At 47.0% G+C, this 24,707-nt stretch overlaps 1 protein-coding gene across 1 annotated transcript in view; it reads left to right on the top strand.

Annotated features, from left to right (window-relative positions):
* Positions 1-24,707, top strand: part of UBE2O (ubiquitin conjugating enzyme E2 O) — a 66,585-nt gene that overhangs the window by 34,173 nt on the left and 7,705 nt on the right. The window contains exons 2-14 of the mRNA XM_074159998.1: positions 1,256-1,315; positions 6,423-6,533; positions 7,512-7,609; positions 9,130-9,193; positions 10,943-11,086; positions 11,739-11,848; positions 12,661-12,811; positions 13,609-14,111; positions 16,879-17,033; positions 18,505-18,617; positions 19,701-19,826; positions 21,024-21,113; positions 23,479-24,136. Coding sequence (XP_074016099.1) covers positions 1,256-1,315; positions 6,423-6,533; positions 7,512-7,609; positions 9,130-9,193; positions 10,943-11,086; positions 11,739-11,848; positions 12,661-12,811; positions 13,609-14,111; positions 16,879-17,033; positions 18,505-18,617; positions 19,701-19,826; positions 21,024-21,113; positions 23,479-24,136 — 2,383 coding nt within the window. The remainder of the gene's footprint in view (positions 1-1,255; positions 1,316-6,422; positions 6,534-7,511; positions 7,610-9,129; positions 9,194-10,942; positions 11,087-11,738; positions 11,849-12,660; positions 12,812-13,608; positions 14,112-16,878; positions 17,034-18,504; positions 18,618-19,700; positions 19,827-21,023; positions 21,114-23,478; positions 24,137-24,707) is intronic.

Here is a 24,707-nt window from a genome sequence, read left to right as displayed (position 1 = left end):
GCAGCAGTAGTGGAGACGTGGATTCTGAAGGTGAGACGTGGAAGAAGCTCTGTCCCCGATACCACATTCACATGATGTGTAATTAGTGTGTTTGCAGGGCTCAGAACGATGCACCAACGCAAATACGTTCTTGACCACTGAAAATGCAGATGAGTTTTCTCCCTGTTCAGCAGAAGGGAATCTCAACTGTGTTCCCGTGGGGCTGAGCAAGCCTGAAACTGGGGTTCAGACCTGTGACCTCCCTGTTAGTGTGCTTAGGACATTATCCCTCACGTAGCGTTTCAGTATCAATGTATTCGATGACAACTGCACTTTGCAGTATTGAGCTTGTTGGTTACGCTTAATGAAACAGCCTGCAGGTAGCTTTGAGATCACTGAAACAGCTTGATGAAAGACCCCCTTTTGGAAGGACATCACTTTGTTAACTGACCAGTAATCACTGGAGATTCATCAAGTGATACCTCCCCTTACCAGTAATGACTCCTGGTGGCCACAACTCTGCGTGAACTAATGTAGAACACGTAATGATGGTCCAGCCGCATGTTTTGTTGCCAGCACTTGCTCTTTGCCAGCAAGTGCTTTAGCAGGAGCTGGAGTATGAGCAGTGCTTTGACTTTATCCATGCTCTTAACAATGTCTTGTGTTGCCTGCATGGACCTGGGGGCTAAGTGCAGTGAGAGCCATTTCTTTTCCTTTTTTTCCAAAGCAAGTGCTTGCAGCAATTAATTTAGTACCGATTCCCCTGCCAGCTGAGACTTCTCACTGTACAGTACCTTGCTTAAAATGTTCCAGGCCAAACAGGATTTCCACAGATATTTGGGGGTATCTTGAGTGAAAAGCGTGCGGGATGAGACACTCAACTGTGGTGTGATGCGCTTCTTCCTGTGTCTTCTGTCTTCTCCAGTACATAGAATATGGCTGTGGGTAGGAGATGGTACATGATGGAGGCAGAGGAGAGGGACGCTTGTAGTGTTGTACGAGTCAGAATATCTCCACTCCTTTTTGACGTGTCTGCTGCCTTAGAGCACAGTCGTGGATGGATCTGCTGGTTGCTCTCTTTCGGATCTGCCAAGTGGATTCTGCGGATGTGCCAAGGGGGTTAACTCTGTGTATGGAAGTGCCTCAGCAAGCTCTGCTGAAAACCATCTCAGTCCAGAGGATTGGGATACTGTGCATTTGTATTTGTCATGTTATTTCTGACTAACTGTCATCTGGGGTCACTAAATTCAGTGTCTCTTTCTCTCTCTCCCCTTAGCTGAAGCTCGAAGATCGTTCTGTGGTCCCTCGAGATGTGGTCAGACATATGAGCTCCAGCGTAAGTGCTCTTTTCTTTGTCCCTTTTTGATTGTGATCCTGCTGCATGGATTTGTAAGACTTGCCAAATTGCCTGAATGGAACTGAACAGTAATGCTTTGAGCATGTTCTATTTTTAGTGTGTTTGATAGACCTAGCTGCATCCTTTGAAAATGAAATGCTGATAAGGCTGCCTCTCTACTGTTGCATATCTGCAAAGGTCTCCTGAGCAAGCGAGACTGATAATGTCAGGTACTGAGACGAGACGCTTGTCTATCCTGCCATCCTTTTAAGTTTTAAATCAATCCCTTCTGAGATGTGGGGAGCACGGACCCAACCTACCAGGGAGGCTGGAGTGGAGACAGATCAAGACGGCCGCTGTGTGCCTTTTGGTGTGCTGTGGTAGAGAATTTGGAGAAAGTCTTTTCAGGGAGACCTCTCAATCTACACTGAGCACCATCTTACCCAATTTCTCTCAGAAATACAGCAAATCCCAACACTGCTGAAGCATCTGACGCAGCCAGGTTGGCAGAAAGCAAGCTGTTCTTAATCAGCAGCCTATAATCATTACCTTTACTCTTCCTGGATACTATTTTAAGTCCTAGTTATTCCATTCTAATTGTACAGCATTTGTGATTATCAGAGATGTGTGGTTTTGGGTTTTTGTGTAGGAAATACTGGGAGCGTTGTTCAATATGGATTATCAGATGATATGTGGTCTCTTTAGGAGCTTAGCTAGGCTGGCAGTTTCTTGCTGTGGCTCACACCTAACCTATAACCCGGAGCCATATGGCCTGCCATGTGCACGCCTGGATCTTCTCTTGACTTGCTTCCAGCCATGTGGCTACCAAGGTTGTGATGAAGCAGGCAGCTGGCCACTAACTGCTGCAGTTGCACCACATGGTGTGCAGGGAAGGGGAGGGCTCATCTCTGACCTGAGTGTGTTGGGTTTTTTTTAAATAAAGCCTTTTTTGTCAATAGAGGAAAAAAAAAAAGCCCACCCCTTTTTCACAGACTGTTCCAAAGAGAAGAAAAGGGAGGAAAGACTTGAAGGGTAATTTGCAAAATGCTGAAGCAAAAGATTTCCTTAAGAAATTTCCTTGTTGTTTGAAATGGAAATCTGGAGTCAACATATCTTCCTAGAGCTGCAGCTTTTCAGAAGCATTTCAATCCAAGACAAAGAAGAGCTAGCAAATTGAATTATCAGCTGTTCACGCCGTTGTACCTGGCACAGCGGGACTCTGTACTGTATCCTTCTTGCTCAGAGGGATGCTTTGAGTCCTGCCTCTCAACTCTTTGTTCTCCGGTGCTTCTTAAAGTAATTTGAAGCTTTCAGGACAGCAAGTTGTTCTCCTCTTGGCAAACATGGATGTGCTGCTTTTATTTGCAATTTCCATACTCATTTGAGCAGAAATTGGCTTCTCTGGCTTGCTGCACGTGTATCAGTAGATATATTACCCACCACTTGGTTTCATGCTCATTTATTGTCTGTTTGCATGTTTAAACACTAGGTTTTTCTTGACCATTTGTACTAGTGACTGATAACTTCATATTTTCTTTAATTTATTTTTTTGGTGAGGGTATAACTCAATTTCTTCTCCCTATTCAAAAGCATAGCAAATCTGAAGATGACTTATACTTCACCTTACCCTCAAGTATGTTTTAAATGTCAGTGGTAAATGAAACAAACCCCTTCTGTCCCAAAGAACACCTTCACTTGTTAATCAGATGTATTCCAAAAAAGAGTATTTAAAATAGAAAATCTGCAAGTGTCAGCCTGCCAAATTCAGGATGTGGGATGGTTGCCCTGCCACCAGTTGGCCTGGCAAATGCACAATGTGGAACTTATTTTGTATTCACCACACTCTCTTAGGGCTTGCTTTTAACCTTGAGCGGGAAGGACTGGAAATCCTCTGTTCCTCAAGAGAAGAGAGCTGAGTCAAATTCATGTGCTTCTCATCAAGCACTGAGTGTGGGGAAAGACTGCTTCAGGGGGTAATGAATCAAATGAGGTCATTTTCTCGGGATGCGGTTGGGGCTGTAGGTCTGATCCAGCTGGATGAGGAGTGGTGAGAGTGGCAGAGTTCATTTTCCCAGGCAATATGCTCATCTGGGGGAAAAATTAGAAGTTGGTCTGTAATCTCAGACACCTGGATTTTTGTTGCTTGGAAGGGTGCTGGGCTATGTTGTCCCTTTTAAATAAAAGAATGAATGGTGTAAAGATCCCCTTACTGGAAAAGAGAAATTGAGGGAAAGAGTAGATGGGTGGGACGTAGAAGATAGGGAATTCAAGCTGATGCTTGCTGAGCTGCTATTCTCTCAGATGGGAGTTTGCTGGTCTGCCTTAAAGCTTTGTCACTGATAGGGAAGGAGTCAAGTCACTTCTCTATCCATTCACTGTTTAAATATCCAGTATCTCCAGCATGGTGCATGCTGTCAGGGTACCAGAAGAAGCAGGAAGAAAGTCTAGGGGGTGCGCTTAATTCTGGTGTGAGTGGGGCTTGAACCCATCAACTCTTCTAATGAAGATCAGTCGCCTCCCTTTTCCAGTTCTGCTGTTGGGGTTGAGGGAAATTGATTTTTGTAACAGAACTGAAATGTCAGGTCATCTCATTTGGCCCCTCCTTTAATGGGAGCACCTAATGGACAGACCGGGACGGTTATACTCGAGCAGGCTGATGGGGAGCCGTGCTCCGGCTGTTGACCTGCCCTGGAAGACAAGAGACAAGCTGGCGACTTCTTGCTCTGGGACTGCATCGCTGAGCACTGCCATAATCCCATGGAGTGATTCAGCAGAACCCCTCAGCCTGCAAATCCGCCTCCCCTGTCGCCGGCTAATGTTTCATGTGACAGTGAGATAAATAAACTTATAATAAACAAAGGTTTGGTGGCAGGTGAGGGAGGAGAGCTGCTGGGGCTCTGCAGCTTCTGGGGCTGCTCACAGCATCAATCTCTTTCTTATCCACAGACAGTGCTCTGTGCCCGCTCCAGTGCTCTGCAACTGGAAGGAGAAGCAAACTGAACTAAACCTGGTGATCTTGCCCATGGCACCCAACTGTGTTAGATGTGGTGGTGCAGGCATCTTCTCCATGGGGAAACTGCCACTTGGAGAATGGATAGAGGGTGTTGGTGTATGTCAGTTGCCCCAGTCCTGGTTTCATTACTCGTTATTCTTTCACCATGAATAAAAGAGAGGGTTTAGGCCCAGAAACAAGATGATCTACAGAAACTGCAGGTGTTGGGTTGTATCGTGTCTCAGAGCTGCTGTCACGTTGGCTACTGATAAAGGAAAAATTAATTCTGAAATGCTCAGTGTAGAGGAAGGAATTTGTTTCTTGAGGGTTTTTTGGTTCTGACTGCTAAGCAATCTAAAACACAGGGCCTGAACTGCAAAGCATGGGCAGAGGATGCACTGGGCATCCTTAATTTAGCTCAGTCTGGAGGAACAGCAAGGTAGGTGGCTGTGCTGTAGCCTGCAGAAGCTGTGGGTCTGTTGAGCAGGTGCCACTTCTGAGCAAACCTCGCTCATCCCACAGCTCGAAAGGTGCTGGCAGTGCCTGTTGTGAATCTGACATCATCCTGGCAAACCCTTTTCAGGTGAGAGCTACGGTCCAGCTCAGCCAGGCTCTTTCCTGGCAGCCCATGCAGGCTTAGCTGCTGTCTGCTGTGATGGAGCTGGGAAAGGCTCCTTTCGCTTCCCAGTCTTTCTAGAAAGAAATGGGAGTGATATGGAGCAGCTGGATGGAATGAGCCCCTACTGCCTTGGGCTCTGCCAGCCCTCCTGGCCATGCTGGCACGGTGACACGAGGGACGGGACCCACTCTCCTCATCACCATGTCCTCGGGGGCTGAGGAGCACAGGATTTGTGTGATGCGAGGAAGAGGACTGGCAGCAGGCAGGTGGAAGGCAATCCAGCCAAATGGGCCGAGCAATCTGTCCAGGAATTATCCTGGACTGCGGGTGTCTATAGGGTGTCTTTGCTCTAAGATGTCTCCAAGATGAGACTGGATGAGTGGAGCACCAGCAAACTCTTGAACCTGCTGCCCAGGGCTCTGAGTGAAAACCTTAAATAAATATTTGATGTGGCCGAAAGAACAGCATGTTTATAAGTGGACTGAGCAAACAAATCCACTTCTCACAGGGTATAAGCCCTTCGAGTGTTACGCTCAAGTCCTGTTGGAGCAGAGACCTTGATGTTTGAGATAAGGACAGCTTCAGAAGTTGCTGATACCAGGGCATTTGTCATGCTGGCCCTCAGTCAACTTTTATAATGGACTCATGGTCTGTAATAAATAAGAGTATCGATTGTCCCAGCTGTCAGGAGGCCAGGGCAGCTGCCATGGTTGACAGTGTTTGGGTTAGCAGCCCTTCCTTGCAGGCCTCCGCCATATGTGTGAGCAACGTGCATATTGTGTGCTCCCTGCCAGCTATCCCCAGAAGGCTCTTGACAGCATGTATTATTTTCTCAGGGACAAAAAAGAATAAAACTTCACTTAAAAAGTGAGGGAGGTAATAACAACCATCTCGTAATTGGACCAACTGTAAATTATCTGGCTTGAAACCTTGAAATCTGACTAAAGGTGCCAGCTTATTTTTTTTCTTAGTATGGCAGCAAGTGAAGACCATTTATAACGTCCTGCAAAATCAAGCTTTGCATGAGGAGTCACAGATAGCTCTAAAGAATTTCTCTTGTTCTGGGGTTGATGATCTACCTCTGCCTTTGCTGACTCAGGGCAGTACCTGCAGGATGGTCCTATGGAGTTGCAGAGATCTGCTCAGCTGAATAGACCAAGGAGGCAGGCAGATTTTAAAGCAAGTAAATATTAATCATCTGACAAAGTGTGGTTTTATTTGACCAGATGCAGGAGTCTCTGGGCTGCTGCTTTAGCAGCTATTGCAAATTCTAACCGGGAAGAAAACACTACAGGTCTTTAGTAGTGCTCTCACCTTCTGAGTTGTCTTAGGGTCATGTGAAATGCCCCTTAAGAACAAGGGCCTGGAAGGTTAGAGGGGTTTAGTCCTGGAAGTTTACTTGTCTCTGCCCTTCTGATAATACACTCAGGGTACGTATGTGTGGATGTAGGACCTTCCCAAGGTGATAAACCCTTTTTCCTCTTTTGTATCTTCAGGACAGCCAGTGTGGAACTGTAATTGATGTCAACATTGAGTGTGCTGTGAAGCTGGTTGGAACCAACTGCATCCTCTACCCTGTCAACAGCAAAGACCTGCAACATATCTGGGTAAGAACACAGCCAAAATACACATGGGAGCCAGGGCCTGGTGGTTTGGAGAAATGCTGCTGTATTTCAAGTAACACATGGAAGGGAAGCATCCATATTGTGCAAGATGCATCTGCAGTTTGGTTTTATTTTAAACTTACTGCAAGCATCCTCCCTGGAAGGAGATGATGCAGTATCTCCTCATCTCCCCATCTGTTCTGTGTTGCTGATCACATTGCTGAGACAAATTGACTTGGAGGCCTAGGTTGACATTAAATTGTGTGAGAATTTCTGCATTGTCACACCAGCCCAATTTCTGATGGGCTGGTGTGACAACCTGATTGGGGCAGCCCCATGGCGGTGGCACAGAACTTCAGAGCTGCAATATCGTTACTGTTTAAACAGGCTATAAAAATGCTGGGATGAGTCGAACATTTTTCAGTTAAGCTGGAGCAGTCTGAAACATACCTGGTTCTCTCTCTTGAGTGGGTGGGTGATTTCCACAGACCGGGCAGGCTAGGATTTCATCATTCTTTTTCCTCTGAGAAAAAGGTTATTTGAGAGTGAAGAGCAGGAGGGTCACAACCCTTCTAAAGGAACAGCCTGTGGAAATGCAGTGGGATACAGGCTTCTCTAGGATGGAAAATTAGGTTCTGTGATAAAAATTAATTGTAAATATTAACTGAAGGCAAGTGCGAGTATGCCTCTACTTTGCAGAGCACCTCTTGAACAGAACAGGACACTTGAATTAAGTTTAAGATCCAAGGAAAAATACCCCACAGAAAGCCTGAGCTGTTTAACTGGAGAATCCAGGCAACATGCTGACTGTCAAGCAAACTCTTCAATGTGTCTTAATTCCTGTTTATGCCAAGATCTGCAGTTGCTGTCCTAAATCCCTTTGAGATTGCTATCTAGTCTGCATTGTGCGAGAACCTCCTTGATGGCTCAGAGTTACAAGGGTTGATGTTTATAAGGTTTTGTTTCCTGTTTTCTCCCTAGCCTTTCATGTATGGTGACTACATAGCCTATGACTGCTGGCTGGGCAAGGTCTATGATTTGAAGAATCAGGTCATCCTCAAGCTTTCCAATGGAGCCAGGTACTTTCCGTTGAAGACTGTCCCTCTCGGGTTTCGTGATCCTGATCTGTTTTAAGAGAACTAAGATCAGCCTGAGCTTCTCATTCACCTACTGATAAGTTTATCTGCTTGCGTTAACTTCATATGTAGAGTAAGAACACATCTTTCTCTGAAAACATTGGGATTCATTGGTCACCCGCTGGAAAAGCTGCTGTCTGAATGTCTGAAAAGCGACGTGTTTTTTTTTTTTTTTTTTTTCAATCTCATCAGATCATTGTACCAGAACTAAAGCACAGTAGTCTTTAAACTGCACATCTCTCCTGGAAAAGGGGCTGTTAAAGATGGATCACGTATTCCAGACCTTTTCTCAGTAGGAGAGCGTAACTTCAATGAGATGCAGGGAGGGAGGATTTTTACCTTAAAAAAATCCATGAAAGTGAAGAACCCTGCAGGCTGGCGGTTTTCATCAAAGACAAAAAAGCAGCCCAAAATTCAACAGCTTTGCTTTTTCACTGTTATTTGCAACTTTATTAGGAATGTATGTTTTCAATGAAGTCGTAGTCCAAAGTCATATCTCTGGAGAGATTTAACCAGAGATACTGAAAGAAATATCTGGTTAACTTATTTTGTAGTTCTGCAAAGCCAGTAGAAGGATCTGAATTCTTTTCCTTGTGCATGCCAGGCGGTTACTTGTGAACTAAACCTCTCTGAATTCACTGTGTTCACTCTGTTACTGAGGCCTGTCTTGTCCAACAAACTTTTATTACTGATGCAAGGGAAGGAAGGAACCAGCGAAGGGCCAAGAGGCTTATGGGCCCGGCAGCTGGGAATAACTAAATCTCTCTTGTAAATTGAGTGTTGACATTGATGTTTAAAAAAAATAATAAGACAAACCCACAATGCTGCAGCCAGCTCTGAGTCTTTCTAAGAGAAGCGAGATATGCGAGAGCTAGAACAGATGATCGGTGGATGCGTCTGAGATTTCAGTTGTTTTAGCGTTGGGTTAACCCAGGCTGGAAGGCTCTTAGGCATACGTTAAAACTGGGAGCAAAAAATAGCTACACTTCTCTGTCTGTATCGCCTGCAGTTACTGCTGCAATTCAAAACCTTGCTTGGTTTCTGTTACCAGCTCATGCATAGCTATGTAAAGCGAGGTAACTGTTTTCAAAATCTCTTCCTAATGAATCATTTGAAACCCCACCAGAACTCGCTCTGGAAATGAAGCTATTACTGAAGCCAGTACACCCAAATTGCCGTTAGGTTCCAGTGTCAGTGTGAATAACAAATGGGACTTTGCAGCAGACAAATCTTGTCCAGCACCCTGCATATTATTTTTTTACATGCTGAAGGGAACCTTTAAATACCAAGGCAGTGCTTTTATAGCTTGTCTAAAACCAGTTTTGCTGTGGGCCTTAAAGCTCAGCGATATTCTGCTAGGCACGTGGGCAGACCCGCTCGGGCAGTGGCGGTTAATTTGGTGCTGTTTGCTTTTGAGATGGATGGCTCTGGGAATGCCACTGTGTCCCTTGTCTGTTTTCCAGGTGTTCTATGAGCACAGAAGATGGAGCCAAGCTGTATGACGTTTGTCCTCACGTCAGTGACTCGGTGAGCTTCTGGTTCTCCTGAGAATCCTTTTGATAAACTTCATCTTGGGAGCTTTTTCTGCAGGAGGGGAGGGGGAAGGCAAAACCGTAGGCACTTATTGATCCTAAAAATTAAATGATGCATCACAGCTGAAAAACGCTTCACTAGATCTTCACTTGAAGTAAGTGTAACAGGATGCAGCTTAATGGTGATGTTAGTAATGAGCAGGTTTTGAGGAGGTATTACAATTAGCATATCCAACTGCTTTCTTTGCAAACACCTTGCATAACATGCAGTCAGATGGCTGATGTCAAGTTCAGTGTCTGCTCATTATATCTCTACATGCTTGAAAAGGCTCTTACTCCGTTGAATGCTTTCAAAATTGTCTCCCTTCTGGAAAAGGGCATGTTGTTTGAAAGGTGTTCTGCCAGAAGCATGTTTCCAGACAATGTAAAATACTGTTTCTCTTGCAACTGTAATCCATCATGTTCTCTGAATGGAGACCTGCCACGATACTGGCATTTTCCAGATCACATGGTGGGGAAGGTTTTGCCTGCTTTTGGGTAAAACACAGTTCCCTGTGTGATGATGGGATCTAACTTGTTCTGCTTGTTCTTCCAAACAGCATCACTAGGGCCGTGCTGCTCTCCCGGCAGCGCTATTGGGAGTTGACTGAGAATGGCACATAATTCTTAGGAACTAGCAATGCAGTCAGCCCTTATCCTTTCCAGCCTTCAAAGCAAAGGTTCCTTTGATCTAAAACTGCACTCCTGTTAAAATTTGATGCCTGTTTCTTGAAGAGTAAATAGAATATCAGTTTAGTACGATGTGCTGCTGTGGTTTTCCTGTTCTGTACAGAAAAGGTGTGCTCTGTTGCTGGATATTCTTCAGTATCTTGGTCTCTGCTACTTTGGGTTACGCAGCGTGTTTTCCGCTTGCTAAATGGATGCTGTAGCAGCATCCAGCTTCTGGGTGCCTAGTTTTGAGAGAACTTGTAACGAGTCAGGCTGCCTTTAAAAGTGTATGCAGTCCTCTGAGGACTTGCTGTTTGGTTTGAAATGTGAGTTGTCTCCAGTATTACTCTTGATCCTGTACTCAGAGTTGCCGTGTGTTAGATATTTACCTGACTTAGATCTTGTTGCATTGCTCTTATCCTTTCTGACAAATTACAAGACTCGATACAGTTTTGTGCTCGATATTTTATCTACCCTAAACTGCTCTGTCCGCCCCCACATTTTGAATCTTCAGCTCATCAAGTCACTCCAAGCATCAGTGGGAAAGAGCTCTAGGACAGCAATTGTGTTTACCGTCCTGTTTTGTTTTCAAAGAACTGTCATATTAACTAATCCACCTAAGTCAGGAATAATCTTTACAAGCTTAATTTGACAAGCAGAGGAGTGAAGGTAGGAATCCTCTGGCTTGAATTAGAGCATGGAAAAGAGATGGGTGTCCTCGCCCAGGACTCAGTGCTCCTTGGCTACCTTGTGGGTTTCCACCCAAATGTTCTCAGTAACATCTTTTGTGTTCTCCAGGTACCTTTATTTCTCCCCCCCTCAAGTCATAGTCCCCATACATGTGTGACAGTGGGTTGCTATAGGAACTGCTGGGTTGACTTCAGGGGAGGAATGAGCTTTGAGATGGGCAACTTGTGGACTTTTCCTTTATGGTTAATTGTACTGATCATGAATAAGAGAAGAGAAATGCCGGAATCTTAAATCTTAAGAGCAATAGTCCTTTATGCTGTCTTTTTCCCCTCCTTTTCTCCCACAGGGTCTCTTCTTTGATGATTCATACGGCTTTTATCCTGGGCAAGTCCTCATTGGGCCTTCTAAAGTCTTCTCCAGTGTGCAGTGGCTCTCGGGTGTGAAGCCTGTTCTGAGCACAAAGAGCAAGTTCAGAGTGGTGGTGGAAGAGGTAAGGACTGACAAGCTGACACACGGCCACCTTCTGTACAGAGCGGTCCCTGGCTGGCATTTTGGAGCAGAGTCAGCTTGCTATGGTCACCTTCCGAGAGCACATGTGCTGTGGCTGTGGTGTTCTGAGGTGACAAATTTCTCATTGTGGACTGACAGGACTTTTGAGCATGGTTTGGCTTTTCCTCCCAGGGGTCCCTGCTGACACCCTGTAAGGTGATGGTGTGCAGTACACTTAGAGGCCAGCTCTGCTGATCCTTAGGGTACTATAAGCACCTCTTCTATTGAAATTTAACGTTGCATGCTATCCAAAAAAGGAGAAAGGTTGCTGACTCTTTGCTGAAAGAGGGAGCAGCTCCAAGTCCATTAGAATGTCTCTTTGTGACATTACTGCTGATTTGTATGTAACGTAGCTTCCATCCCAAGCCCAGATGTCTGTCTTTAAGTTAAAAAATGTAGAAGCTCCTGGTGTTGCCAAGAGCTATGCTACGGGGGCACTGTAGTGGTCCTGGATGTGGTGAAACTGCGTTTGGCCACCTTAAATAATAAAAACAGGTTTGCTGCTTTCCTGTGTGCAAACATTCAAATCCTAAACACTGGTCTAGAAAAGCCTCTGAAAAATTAAATTGCCTTCTCTCTATTTACGCTTGTAGGTACAGGTAGTAGAACTAAAGGTTACTTGGATCACTAAAAGCTTCTGTCCTGGAGGTACTGACAGTGTGAGCCCCCCTCCCTCGGTAATCAGCCAGGAGAAACTGTCCAGGTGAGATCAGCTGAAAACCTCTTTTCACTCCCCGCACCCAGGGCCTGCGCAGACTCTGGGTGACATCCCTACCAACTGTTCAGACACAATGCTGCTGCTTCCAGTGGGTTTTTCGCTGTGTATGCCTGTATAGTCCAAATTAGACACTTAAGAGTTGGCAGTACAGGGGGCTAGCATCCTACCACTCCTCTCCAAGTACTCTCCAGCTGACAAGTGCATAGAGGAAAGTGGTGTCTGGCAACAGTTCGCTTCTTCCCTTCTCCTTCCACGTGTGTCTGGAGCAGACTGCATCTTTTAACTGCCGGTGTGTGCAGTAGGTAGCGAAGGTGTCCTGCTCTGGAGCCAGGCTGGTGCTGAGGGAGCATCTGGTGCCCTCTGCAGGCTGCAGCTGTGAAAATGGGCTGGACAAAACTCGGAAAGAAAAGTCAGCTGAATAATAAATAGCACAATGCAGTCTGGTTCCTGCCTGGAGTTCGTTAGCTGGAGGAGGGCAACTCTCAGATGACAGCAAAAAAATAATGCCAACTTCAAATGTCTCTTGACAGCTGTCTCTGGGAGGGGGAGCTAGAGGCAGAGGAGTGACTGATGTCCCACCCAAACCCTTTGTGTTTCCACCCAGTCCCTGGTGAGGTTTCCCACTCCTCCTTTAGAATTGTGTGGCTGGAACAGATTTGGTGTGGTGTTGGCTTCTGCTACCCCAGAAGAAGTGCTGTTGGCATGAGGTCATGCCAGCCTTGTGAAGGGCCCTGGTCACTGCTGGGTTCTATTACTGCTTTTGCCCTTTGCTCACGGCTGTCTTCCTGTTCTACCAGGGTAAAGCGTCTGGGGTGCTTTGACCATGCCCAAAGGCAACTCGGGGAAAGGTGCCTCTATGTGTTCCCAGACAAAGTGGAACCTGCAAAAATCACTTGTGAATGCCCGGAGAGGAACTGTGTCCTGGGAGAAGGATCCGTTGCCAAAAAGGTGAGTTGAGGGGTTGAGGAAGGCATTGACTTCTCTATGCATTTCTGATCGCTGAGGCTTTTAAAGCAGAAATCTTCCTGGTAGTCATGTGGTCTGAAATGCGACTCCTGAAGTAGTTGTTTTAAAGAGTAATGGCTTGTTGTTGCCAGCAGCGAAGTAACCTTGTACAGCAGTCTGACCGCACCGAGCGAAGCGTGCAGCTAATGCCACCAGAGGACATGAACAGGACCTTGAACATAAAGGTGTCACCTTGCAGGGAGTCAAACTGTGTCAGAGCTGGTGTGCTCTGACAGCCAGGGCTGTTAGACACGTGTCATTTTCATCAGCATAACCTCAGGTTTCTCATGGAGCTGAACTGTTCAGTTAAATCCTGGCTACAGTGAGACGGGAAAGAAGTCTCCGCTTCCTAGGCCAGATGAGTCATGCCATGGTTTCTGCACACTGGCTGTAGAGCAGTGGTGTTCCTAGAATAACAGGATATCATCAGTGGGGATGGTGACCTCCCTACATAGCTGTGTCTGTTACATAGATTAACTCCTGCAGCCTCTTGTGACCTTCCATAACAAAAAGTCCAGAACGTTCTTAAAATAGCCTTAAGGAGCAAAGCTCGCTTTCCTTGGACTGGTCCAGTTCCTGAGTAGAGAGCAGTGGTGAGATGCTGCTTTGCAGAATACCATGGTGCAGGTGAACTGTGCAGAGGCCCACGGGGTACTGTTTTCCTCTAACCATTCCCCAGGTTGGCTGGCAGCTTGCTGAGTGTACAGGAATATTGTCTGATCCAGGTCTGCTCTCTCTAGGTGAGGCGACTGCTGAAGAAGCAGATAGTGAAGATCATGTCGTGCTCCCCGGAGTCTCAGGGTACCAGTGAAGCCCCTGACAAAGAGTCTGCCGCAGCTGCTGACCAAAAATCAGAAGAGCTTAAGCCTGGATCAAAGTGTGAGCTGGATGATTCTTCCAACAGTGCATCGAGTCCTGGGGAGAGAAAGGAGGAGCAGCCTGAAGAAACAGGGAAGGAGAAAGGGGGAGCAGCAGCGCGACAGCAGCAGCCTCCCTTTCTGCTGAAAGATGAAGGGTCATCCGACTACCGGCTTCAGTCCATGGAACAAGATGCTGATGATGAGGCAGCTGATGACACCGATGACACTAGCTCTGTCACCTCTTCTGCTAGCTCCACTGCCTCATCCCAGAGCGGCAGCGGCACCGGCCGCAAGAAAAGCATCCCTCTTTCCATCAAAAACTTGAAGCGGAAGCACAAGAAGAAGAAGACCAAGATTTCACGAGAGTTTAAGCCAGGAGACAGGTGAGTTGGATTTCCAAACCCTGGTATACTTGCCAAAATCTCCCTTATCGAAGTTCTCAGGTGTAAATCACCTGCTCAGCCTGGGTGGAGGATGATGGTGCGCCTCGTGTTAAGGACACCGCTTGGTAGTAACCAACAGCGATTACCTTGTGATGACTGTGCAGTGGCCTGTGTGCAGTCAGCTTGGTCTCAGTCCAGCTTCTGATGAAATTGGGTCCCCGTGACATGACACTGCTGCTATTTTATTTCAGCTATGCCTCAGGGCATCGACAGAATATCTGTGCTGTGCAGGGAAAGAGACAGGTGAATAAAGATCATACAGCATAAACATGACACTAATTGGGTACCTCATTGGCAGCTTCTGCGGAGAGGCTGAGGGTAGACCGTGGCAGCAGGAATGGGCAGCTCATCCTCAGAGACCTGTCTCTAGATCAGCACAGAGGTCACGCTGCGGTGGTCTCTGTCATCCTTACCCTGCTCTGGAGAGACATCTGCACTTTTTGCCATCAGTATACTTCTTACTGGTTTTTTGTTTGTTTTTTTTTAATGAACAAAGAGCCTTGGAGGAATTTATTTCAGTAGCTTGGGGGAGGGAGCATTGCATGTATCTGCCCATTTATAGATAAAATGGGATCTCAGCAGCTTTTACCTAAATTGAGAATGTTTAAACTGTTTTCAGGGAATGCAAAGATATCTAACAACTGGCCAGCCTGTCTTGTTGGCTTCCCTGGGCTACTTAGTTGTATGCAGATCCTGCATCAGAAATGAGCTAGTGCAAGGCAGTGTATGAGAATCCTCACAGAAAAATGACATTATCAGGATTCAAGGGATCCAGTAGTTTGAGAATGCCCTGAACTTCACTCACATTTTGTTTGGGTATTTTAGTTTTGCCTGTATGCATGGAGAGCTGTTCCTTTAGTCCTTGTGGGTTTTGGAGAAATTGGATTTGAAGGTCACAAACCTCAGCAGAGCAGTATTTGAGTGAAAGAAAATCAGAGTGTGTGATAGAGTTCCTGGGAACTGATTCTCACTTAAGTTTTCACTTTTCATCCCCCTGCTGAGTGCCTCCACCACAGGTTTTGTTCAGGAGAGCTCAGCTGGTAAACCTGGTAGCTTTCTGAACCGTACAGGCAGTGGGGAGAAATCCCTGTGACAGCACCAAGAGATTCCTGTGCTGGGTCTGGGCAGCTCCGTACAAGGAAATGCCGAGATCAGATGTTGGGATGCTTTGCAGAGATGACCAAGTCACAGCAGAAAGAGAGGCTTTCTCAGTACAGAGCGTGAAAACCCAGCCAGTACTTTAAAAAGCATATGTGGCAGCAGGTCACAGCTCAGTGTGAGGGGTCTTCAGTGTTTGAATATTCAGATGAAGCAGAGCCCATCAGTAGGTGTGCTGCCAAGCACTGCTGAGAAATGCAGAGTGGATGGGCTTGCTGCAGTTTGTCACCGGATCCGATGTGTCAGCTCGTGGGCAGCTCTGACTGCAGGCGGCCAACTCAGCGTGTGGCTCTACCATCATTTACTGACCTGCTGCAGCTCTCCGGGCAGCACGTAGACCTCTGCTTATTTTTTTTTAGTGAGGATACACGGGGATTTTTATGAATGTCAGGTCGTGATTTTTGTTTGTGAAGCAGCATAAACTGCACTGCAAACAGGGCTGTGTCATTTCCTTGGGTGGCCTCTCTAGTCTTCCATCCTCAGCTCCACATGCCCCCACTTTTTTCCAAGGAACCATCTGTTGGCAGGTCACCCACCACACTGGAACTCTGATAATGTCTGCTGCTGAGTGCTGGCCCTACTAGAAACTTCATATTATTTCCACTTAAAAATATTTATCCGACATTCCTAAAAACAGGGCTGGGGGAAAACAGTTGTTTGCCTGTTGTAACTTCTTTATGGCTTGACTTGAAACCAACATAAAGGCAGCACTTGTGTTATGTCTCAAAGGCTTGGCCAGCAAAGTAAAGGCAAGATTTAAAATCCGCATGGGATTCAATTTGTTCTAAGAGATGGAAATGAAATGGTGGAGGGCTCATTAGAAGAGTCTGTCCAGCTTGGCTGCAGCTCTGTTCTTCCTGCCCTCGAGCAACTTGCCTCTTCAAGCAACAATGTGGAGCTCCACAGCAGAGTACCAGCGTGTGGTCCATTGTTGCATGTTTGGGTTTCATTTCTGGGCTGCAAAGAGACACATGTATGTGTTTGAACAGCTGGGAAGGAGACTTTTCTCTTTTAAACAAAATCCTTTTGCTTTACCCACATTCAATATGTTGCCTTTTTTTATTTTCCTTTCTGGAAGGGCTGAGATGGATGCGGCTTTATCTCTCCTTTCCAGTCCCATGCTCCTCTGGCTTCAAAGACTCCTCAGACTGCCAGGCTAGAAGGTGCTTCAGTGGAGAAGATCTTAAGTTTCAAAGTATTTGAAGCTCCTGTCTTGCCTCTGTCAGGGGTAGAAAGTGGGTGCTGGTAGATGTTAATTTGCTCCACTAGGAATAAAAGTGAGCTCAGCATCGGCACCCTGGAAAGTAAATCCTCCTGCAGTATAGACTTGCAGCAATGTAACATCTGCAGCGATTGGGAACCCAGCAGAACAAAACCTGCTGCTTCCACTGGGACTAGATGGGGGTTCCTGACTTGCTCCCCAGCCTGATGACGTGTGGTACCTTTGTGTTGCCAAGCTCCATCTTGATTCCTGGTGTTGGCAGCATCACGTCCTGGTTGTGCTCATGCCTGTTCCCTCTGGTAACTCATTGCCTTTGTGTGTTCCCAGGGTTGCTGTGGAAGTGGTGACCACGATGACTTCAGCTGACGTGATGTGGCAGGATGGCACCGTGGAGACAAACATTCGCTCCAACGAGCTCATTCCAGTCCATCATCTGGACAACAACGAGTTCTGCCCTGGGGATTTTGTGGTGGACAAAAGAGGTATTGGGTGTCAAAACAATGCTTTCCTTGGGGAACAAACATGCTCTTAATTGCAAAGCATTCTTCAATCTGCATCTCCTAATGTACATCATAGCCCTTTTTACGGTAGGCATTAGTAGTACTCACTTGAGGTAGGCACAAGAACCTAACAAGGGGCAGACAGCGATTCAGCTGACTTAACATGAATGTCAACAGAGAACCATTAATTAAATACCTAAGTTGAACTATGACAGCAGGCAAGATGCAGAAGGAAGAAATGCCAAGGAGCAAAGCTAGGATTTTCACTTTCTGCAGAGTAGAGGTGGCCCACCTTCTCCTTGGAAGTGCAAACGGCTCTGAGCTCTCGCAGAATGAGGGGAGAGATGAACAGCTCACCTCGGGCTGCTTTCTCTGTATGGCTTGTCTATCATGATGCTCAGTTTTTTTTCTTGGAGGATTTTGAGATCCAGAGGCATCTTCTTCCATCCCTTTTCTTCACCAAACCAATTGGTGACACTAGTGAGAGTCACAGTACAAGTTCAAGGAGACTTACAGCTTTTGGATATGAAATATTGATGGTACACCATCTGGCTCTCAGCTCGTCTTCTTTTCTAGAAGGGGTAGACCCTCAACAGTGGGAAACACAAGATCTTGTCAGGTTTGGAAGAGGGAAAGCTGGCTTAGCAAAAAAAGGTGCTGGTTTGCATGGCCATTTCTGATGACTAGTAGTCTGACTGGTCTCGTGGGTTAAATCTAGTTTGTGGAAACTAAGTTATCCACCAGCTCCAGCTCTACCATTCCATTTTGGTCTCTGGGAGTCTGTATTCCTGTCAAACGTACCCCCCAAGCAGTCTGGGATACCCGCAGTTCCTTACATCCCCCCGCTAAGGATGCGGGAGGTGGGTCTTTGTCAGCCAGATAAATCTGAAAGCTGTCTGGATACCAGTGTGCTGGGCAATAGCCCAGGCCCGGAGAGGTGGACCAGGCCCAGCTGTTGGATCCCCGAAGCATATGCCCGTTTATACCTGCCTGCATCCTGCTGCCTTCCACCTTTGTCCAGTCCATTTTTCCAGAGGAGCAAAACCATTCTGGGTGGCACATGTCTAGATGAGGACCTTGGCAGCCAGAGTGGCTCTCGGGGAGCTCTTGGCCAGTCTGTCCAGAAACTCGGCAGTCTTGGTGCGGGGCTAATTTGTAGAGCAGAGCACTAAGGTGGCAGTGTGTTTTCTCTTGGTGATAGAGCTCCAAAGTGAATGTGTTCACCCAGTGCAATGCAACATAATCTTACTTTGTCATCACTTCGTACCCCATTAAAATGCAAGTTGTTAGCTGGGTACAACTTTGTGTAGGAAGAACTGGTTTTCCTCATGCCGTTCACAAATGGAAGATTTCAGCCATGAGAGTTTGGGAGCTGACAGCCTCAGTTTCTGTGCAGAATCTGTGCCCCTCCACTTAACTTGTCTATTTTCTTCCCTACCATTGTGACCTAAAGCTCAGAGCTCCCAGGACCCTGGGTTATACGGAGTCGTGCAGTCTGGTGACCACATTGGCCGTACTTGCGTGGTGAAGTGGTTCAAGTTGAAATCCAGCGGAGACGATGTGGAGGTAAGTGCAGGAGCCAGTGCCTGTTGGAACCAACTAAGAGAAAGCAGCCACTAAAGAGCACAAGCTTCACAGATAAGCCGGGAGTCAGCGCTGTGGTGGAGTTTGTGCTTGAGGACGGGAACAGCAACGTCCTTTTGGGCCTGGGAGGCTTAGCTTGAGGTGGCGTCACTTCATATTTGTAGATGCCCGCAAGGCAGCGAAGACCAAGCAGAGGGTTTATATTCCATAGTCAACATCAGCTCTGGTGTGGATGAAGACTTCTGCTGAAGTTGTCACAGACAGTTGATTTCTTGAGTACAGTGTAAGAGTTTTTCCTTCCCATGCCTTTGCTAGTTCATAGAAAAAGAATCTATTGCATGTTGTCCTGCCTGCCTCTGCTGGACGCTTAGTGCCTATGGTCAGCCTGATACTTTCTTCTTGGAGCTTGTAAGAACACAAGAGTCTTGATAGACCACAGTCTAGTTGGAGATGAGAGGGGGACTCGAACCACACAAATCTGGTGTACTGTTTTCTGCCTTGGGATGGGAGACCACATTGGCATAACTGAGCAGGGTCCTTTCCATCCAGAAGCAGAATCCCCGGATCTGGCCTGTGGCTGAGCTCTGCATTACCTATTTCTCATTATTTGTGGGCTCCTAGTTCTCTTCCTCCAGGAGAAATCAAAGGAAAGATGTTTCCCATTAATTGACAGGGTTTTTTTGTCAGACGCTTCCTGTTGCCTTAGATCATTTCAAAAGTTAGCTCTAACCTTTTGGGCCCCGGTGAACTGCTTTGAGAAATCTGGGTGTACAGAAGGGAATAAAATGTTCTTGTATGTCCCATGACCATAGCGACTTGGAACCTGTAGTAAAGGTGAGGGTGAGCAGATGACACAGAATATCTGCTTCCTTTCATGGTTGTGCCTTGATTGATGTGCTCACAGGGTGAGGTGACAAGAAGGGACATTAGCAGCTCCTTGCAAGACTGCTGGAGCAATTGAAAATTGACAAAATACAACACAGTACTTTCGTGTGTTGAAGGTGTGCTCTGAAGGTCAGTGCAGCATCCTGGGGCTGACATGTTCTCCTCCTGTCTCCAATGCAGCTGATCGGGGAGGAGGAGGACGTGAGCGTGTATGATATTGCTGATCATCCAGACTTTCGCTTCCGCACTACTGACATTGTGATCCGCATTGGCAACTCGGACGGAGCCACAGCTAAGGAAGATGAGGTAGGTTCTGGGCACAGTTATGTGACCGCACTGTCACCAGGTATTAATGGAGACATTGAAAGAGATATTGGAAGAGTGAATAGGAGGGCCCTAAGACCCACACAGCATCCTAAAGCCCCAGCTTGCTAGTTTTGTGTCGGTGTCCCCTGCTGTCGTGAGTAAGATACTGAATCTCAAAATCAGGTGGAAACATAACCTTGAAATCCTTTGACCTTGGTGATGGAGTCCATAGCAGAGCAAGAACAAAGTTGAGACAAGAATCAAACACATGGCTGAGGGCCTTTGTTAAAACTCTTGCTTAGGATTTCAGAGTAACTTCTAATATGAGGATATCCTGTGGGCTCCTGAGCAAGAGTGAAGGTGGATTTGTCATGAAACCAGTTTCACTTGGCAGCAGAAGACTGGGGTTCTGGTTTTCATCTGAGTTATGTACACGTTAATTTTGTTGAACTGACTGATCTCCTGGGGAGAAAGAGGGAACAATTCCTATTGTAAAGGATACTCTCTTTGCTAGAAAACAGGCTTCCTTGCTGTGCAGCTTTTGAGACTGCTGCCCTAAAAGGGTTAAAAGGTGTAATGTGGCTCTTACTGCGGTTCTAGTTTCAGCAGCATGAAACTCATCTGAGCTTGCTCGGCTGACGTAAATAACCTTCTTCCAGTGCAAGATGCTACTTACTGTGCACACCCTGTGCCAAGTGTGACTTGTCTGTTCTCGCCTGCACCCTCTCTGCTGGGAGAAGCTGCTGTGGGCTCCTGGTGCTGGGTGTCGGAGTGCAGGGACGGCTGCTGGCACCCCAGTAGAGGGCAGCCCGATTCAGGAGAAGGTCCTGTTCCCTTGCCGACACAACACCAGCCTGGCTGCCTGCAAAAGGCCACAGCCCTGCAATGGCCCTGGTCCTGATCAGAAGTCAGGATCTGCTGCCAGACCAGCCCTCCTGGTCCTCTCCTCCTTGCAAGGGGCAATTTTCCCCACCTCCATGGCAGTGTTGTGGGGTTTCTCATGGGAACCCTATCTGTAGGATCCTTCTTCCCCTTGCCATGGGACCCCGGGACCCCTGTCACTTCTGCAACACGCTGCAAGCATTACTTTAGGTGGATCTCCAACCTGGGGAATGTCTGTTTCTCAAAACCTTCCTGGCTCTGCACTGAAATGCCTGGGAAAGAAAATGGACTGACAAACTGCTCTCGTTTTCCCAGCCTTCGGTTGGACAAGTGGCTCGCGTGGATGTCAGCAGTAAAGTGGAAGTGGTGTGGGCTGATAACTCCAAGACTATCATTCTGCCACAGGTGAGGTCCTGTTCCAGCTTGCGGTACCCATGTAATTCTTAACTGAGTAACAAATCTTGGTTTTAAGTCCTGGGTGTGGAGAGATTCACTGGGTAATCTTGCTCTATTTATTGCTGCCTTCCCATGTGATGGGGTGGCTTCCCAATTCTGTTAGCACAAGAAAACCCTTCCTTTGTCGGGAGGACTGAGCAACTAACTGGTCATCACTGCTCTTGAATATAGAGAATAGGGAAGTGTGGGCAGACTGTTGCTTCCTTCACTTGCTGCACTGTGTGTTTGCAGCTCTGCCCACATCCCTGCTCCCAACCTCCGGCACCCGCTGCTTTACAGAGGGGGTTGCAGAGCACAGGGATCATCAGACTTGAGCGCAGATTCGCTGTGTTGCCCAACTAAGGCACTGCTGAAAGACGATTGCTTGTTCTGTCTTGCTTGTCAAATGGCACCATAGTGTTTTCCTTGGCTGAAGAAGCTCCTCCAGAAGCTGGTGTGGAGCCACAAGTTGTGACCTTAGCTAACCTAGGGATCAGACCCAATTCTTTTCCCAGGGCAGGGAGGGAAAGGGGTTGAATGTGAACTTAGAAATATAGATATAGCCACACTAATCCACTTAACCCCATTGCTTTGTCTTCTGCATTGTTCTAAGGCTTTTGTTGCACTGTCTTGTACTCTTACTACTCCACATAGAGCTTCATCCCATGTCTCTTCTCCTTGTTGCCTCAAATTAAGGCAGACAGCCTAAAGATAAGAGAAGACCTGCTTCTGTAGGGTCCCATCTCCGTCACGGTGGCAGAGGACACCACTGCCTCCGCTGCAGAGATGCATTTGCAAGTAGAAAGCACTCAATCAAGATTTCTTTTTAAACCAAGCAGCTCTGCATTAATTACAGTAGAATAGTCAATGCCTGCACTATGACAGTGGACTAGAGCGTTACAAAGCAGGCTGCTGTCTCCCTTCCCCCTGTTGTCACATGTGCTTGGATCACAGGCACAATCAGAGGTCTGATGTGCGCTCCACAAAGGGCTGTTCTCTTACTGCGGTGCTGGGGCTCTGCAGCAGCTCCTGCTGTGTCACGCCAGTCCCTTCGATTCTGCTCTTCTGCGTAATTATGGGAGTTGGGGAAATGTCAGGAGCGTGAATTATCAGTTGGTAAAACCGTGATTTATCAATGCCTGTCCATGTGCCCAGAGACGAGCTGTCTGGGTGCTTTTTCTCAGCTCTAAAAATAAAGATGGCATAACTGGCTAATTAACTTTCCAACTCAAATTTGGATTAGCTTTGAGGGCAGTGAGTTTTGATGGCTTTTCCTGCCTGCAGTCACTTGTGTTGAACCCAACTAACCTCTGCTGGCTGCCTGTCTCCGGGTGGCACAGGACGAGCTGAACAGTGCTGGTTCAGTTCAAGGCTTTGACAAGATGACTGAATGTCCATGAGCTTTAGCCTCTGGGGTCAGATCTTGAAAGATTAAGAGGATTCTTGGGCTGTCATTCAAGTGTCAGAAGCCTGTGGATAAAATGGTCCATCGTGTAACTCCTAACACAGCCTTGTAAGGTTGTTCTTGCTCTCCTGCTTCTATGTTGGAGCCGGTGGCTGAAGTAGGTCTATAATCCTCTGGAGGGGGACCTTGTGAGAGATGTAGCATGTGCATGGTTATAAGACGTGAGGCTAGATGGAGCGTGGATGCGTTCAGCTTCCAGACATGAAGGGGAAGACAATGTTTTAAATAAGAACTTATTCAGCAGCTTGGGACAACTTCATTGTCCCAGATGAGTTTTAAGCAATAGTGACATAAAACAGCTAAAGCAGCGTAGCAGAGCTATGACGGCAAGTAGTGTGGGGCCACAGAAGAAGAAAGCTGGTGTTGGGAATGTTTGCCTGGATCCAGCATTGTCTCTGTGGAAGGAGGGAGTGCAGAGGCAGCCACACCAGGGCTCTGTGCCAGCACGGTTGCTGGTGCAGAAGCAAGACCAGAAATGCTAACTCTGCACACGATACCCAATACCTCTGAACTAGCTCTGCCTTCAGAAACCCTGGGGCATCCAGGTAGCTGCTCAGCGCCTGCATGCTCTCCTTGGCTGAATCCTAGCCACTGGGGTGGCTGCAGCCCACCTAGAACTTGCCCTAGTTTCCCCCCAGTGTCCTATTTTCAAAACTGGAGGATGAGGCTGTGCTGATTCCTAATCTGTGCCAGACATTGAGCATGTTATTTGGATCAAACATAGTCCACCCTGTATAGATTGAAAGGGTTGAAGCAGCCCAACCAATTGTAGATGGAAGCTCCCTTTTCATAGGGAGAGCTGACTTGTGTTTTAAAAACAACTAAAACTGTGCTTGAGCCTAAGCCTCTTGTAACTCTGCTCTCCTTTAGCACTTATACAATATTGAATCAGAAATTGAGGAGTCGGACTACGATTCTGTTGATGGCAGCACCAGCGGGGCGTCCTCTGAGTGGGAGGATGAAAGCGACAGCTGGGAGACAGACAATGGCCTTATGGAAGACGACCACCCAAAAATTGAGGAGTTAGAACCTGAGGAGCTGCCAGCAGAGGAGGTGAAAAAAGTAGAGGAACAAGTCCAGGGAGCTGTGGCTATGGCAGTTGCAGATCTTGCTGCAGAGAAAGCTGGCAAGGACGGAGCCCCAAAGAGCTTCCGGGAACTAAAAGAAGCCATCAAGATCTTAGAAAGCCTGAAAAATATGACTGTGGAGCAGCTGCTGACTGGCTCTCCTACCTCCCCAACTGTGGAGCTGGAAAAACCCACTCGGGAGAAGAAGTTCTTGGACGATATTAAAAAGCTGCAGGAAAATCTAAAGAAGACCTTGGATAATGTGGCTATTGCAGAAGAGGAAAAGATGGAAGCCATGGTGGAGACAGAGAAGAAAGAAGAAAAAGCAGAGGCACAGACACCAGTGAGGTCAGAGTGGCCCAGTGAGACACCAGTGCTCTGCCAGCAGAGCGGAGGCAAGCCTGGAGTCACCTTCACTAGTGCCAAGGGAGAAGTCTTCTCTGTGTTGGAGTATGCTCCAGGTGAGTGTGTTGGGTCAGGCCAGTGTGGGATATTCTGTCCCTCACCACCACCCCTCTGTCCTGCGGTGTTTCTTTCTCCAAAACCTTTGCTTCAGGGCCTTCTGGATTTGGGTATCCTCTCTTCTATCTGGTCCTTTTCACAGCTCATTTAACTGGGGAGGAGAGATGAAGACAGCTTCTGTAGCACAATCTGTTCTAGGACCTAAACTTGGCTTTTAGATGGCATCCCTAGGCACTACTGTAATTTCTCAAGCTACAGAAGTTGGCTTCCCCTTTGTCCATGTTGGTACCTAACTTTGGAGAGCTGTGAAGATCAGTCACTTTCCATTGCAGATACTTCTTTGAAAGCTGCAGGGTTTGTTGAGGCTTTTTTGCAGGGATGGATTGGTTGAGAAGCAGAGCAGGAACAGCTGGTGTTCTTGTGCTGGGTGTCCTTGGTTGGGTGAGTGTCCTTGTTCACTTACGCCAATGTTAATCAGCCAAAAATAAAAAACAGCATCTGGTTGTGTGAAATACTGGTGACAGTGGAGCCCAAGGTGCTTGGCGAGCCAGGCAGCCGGGCCAGACGTGA

This window comes from Numenius arquata, chromosome 17 (assembly GCF_964106895.1).
Source record: "Numenius arquata chromosome 17, bNumArq3.hap1.1, whole genome shotgun sequence".
Classification (NCBI taxonomy): Eukaryota; Metazoa; Chordata; class Aves; order Charadriiformes; family Scolopacidae; genus Numenius; species Numenius arquata.
Note: the sequence above shows the minus strand (reverse complement) of the source record. Positions and strands in the feature narration are given on the sequence as shown.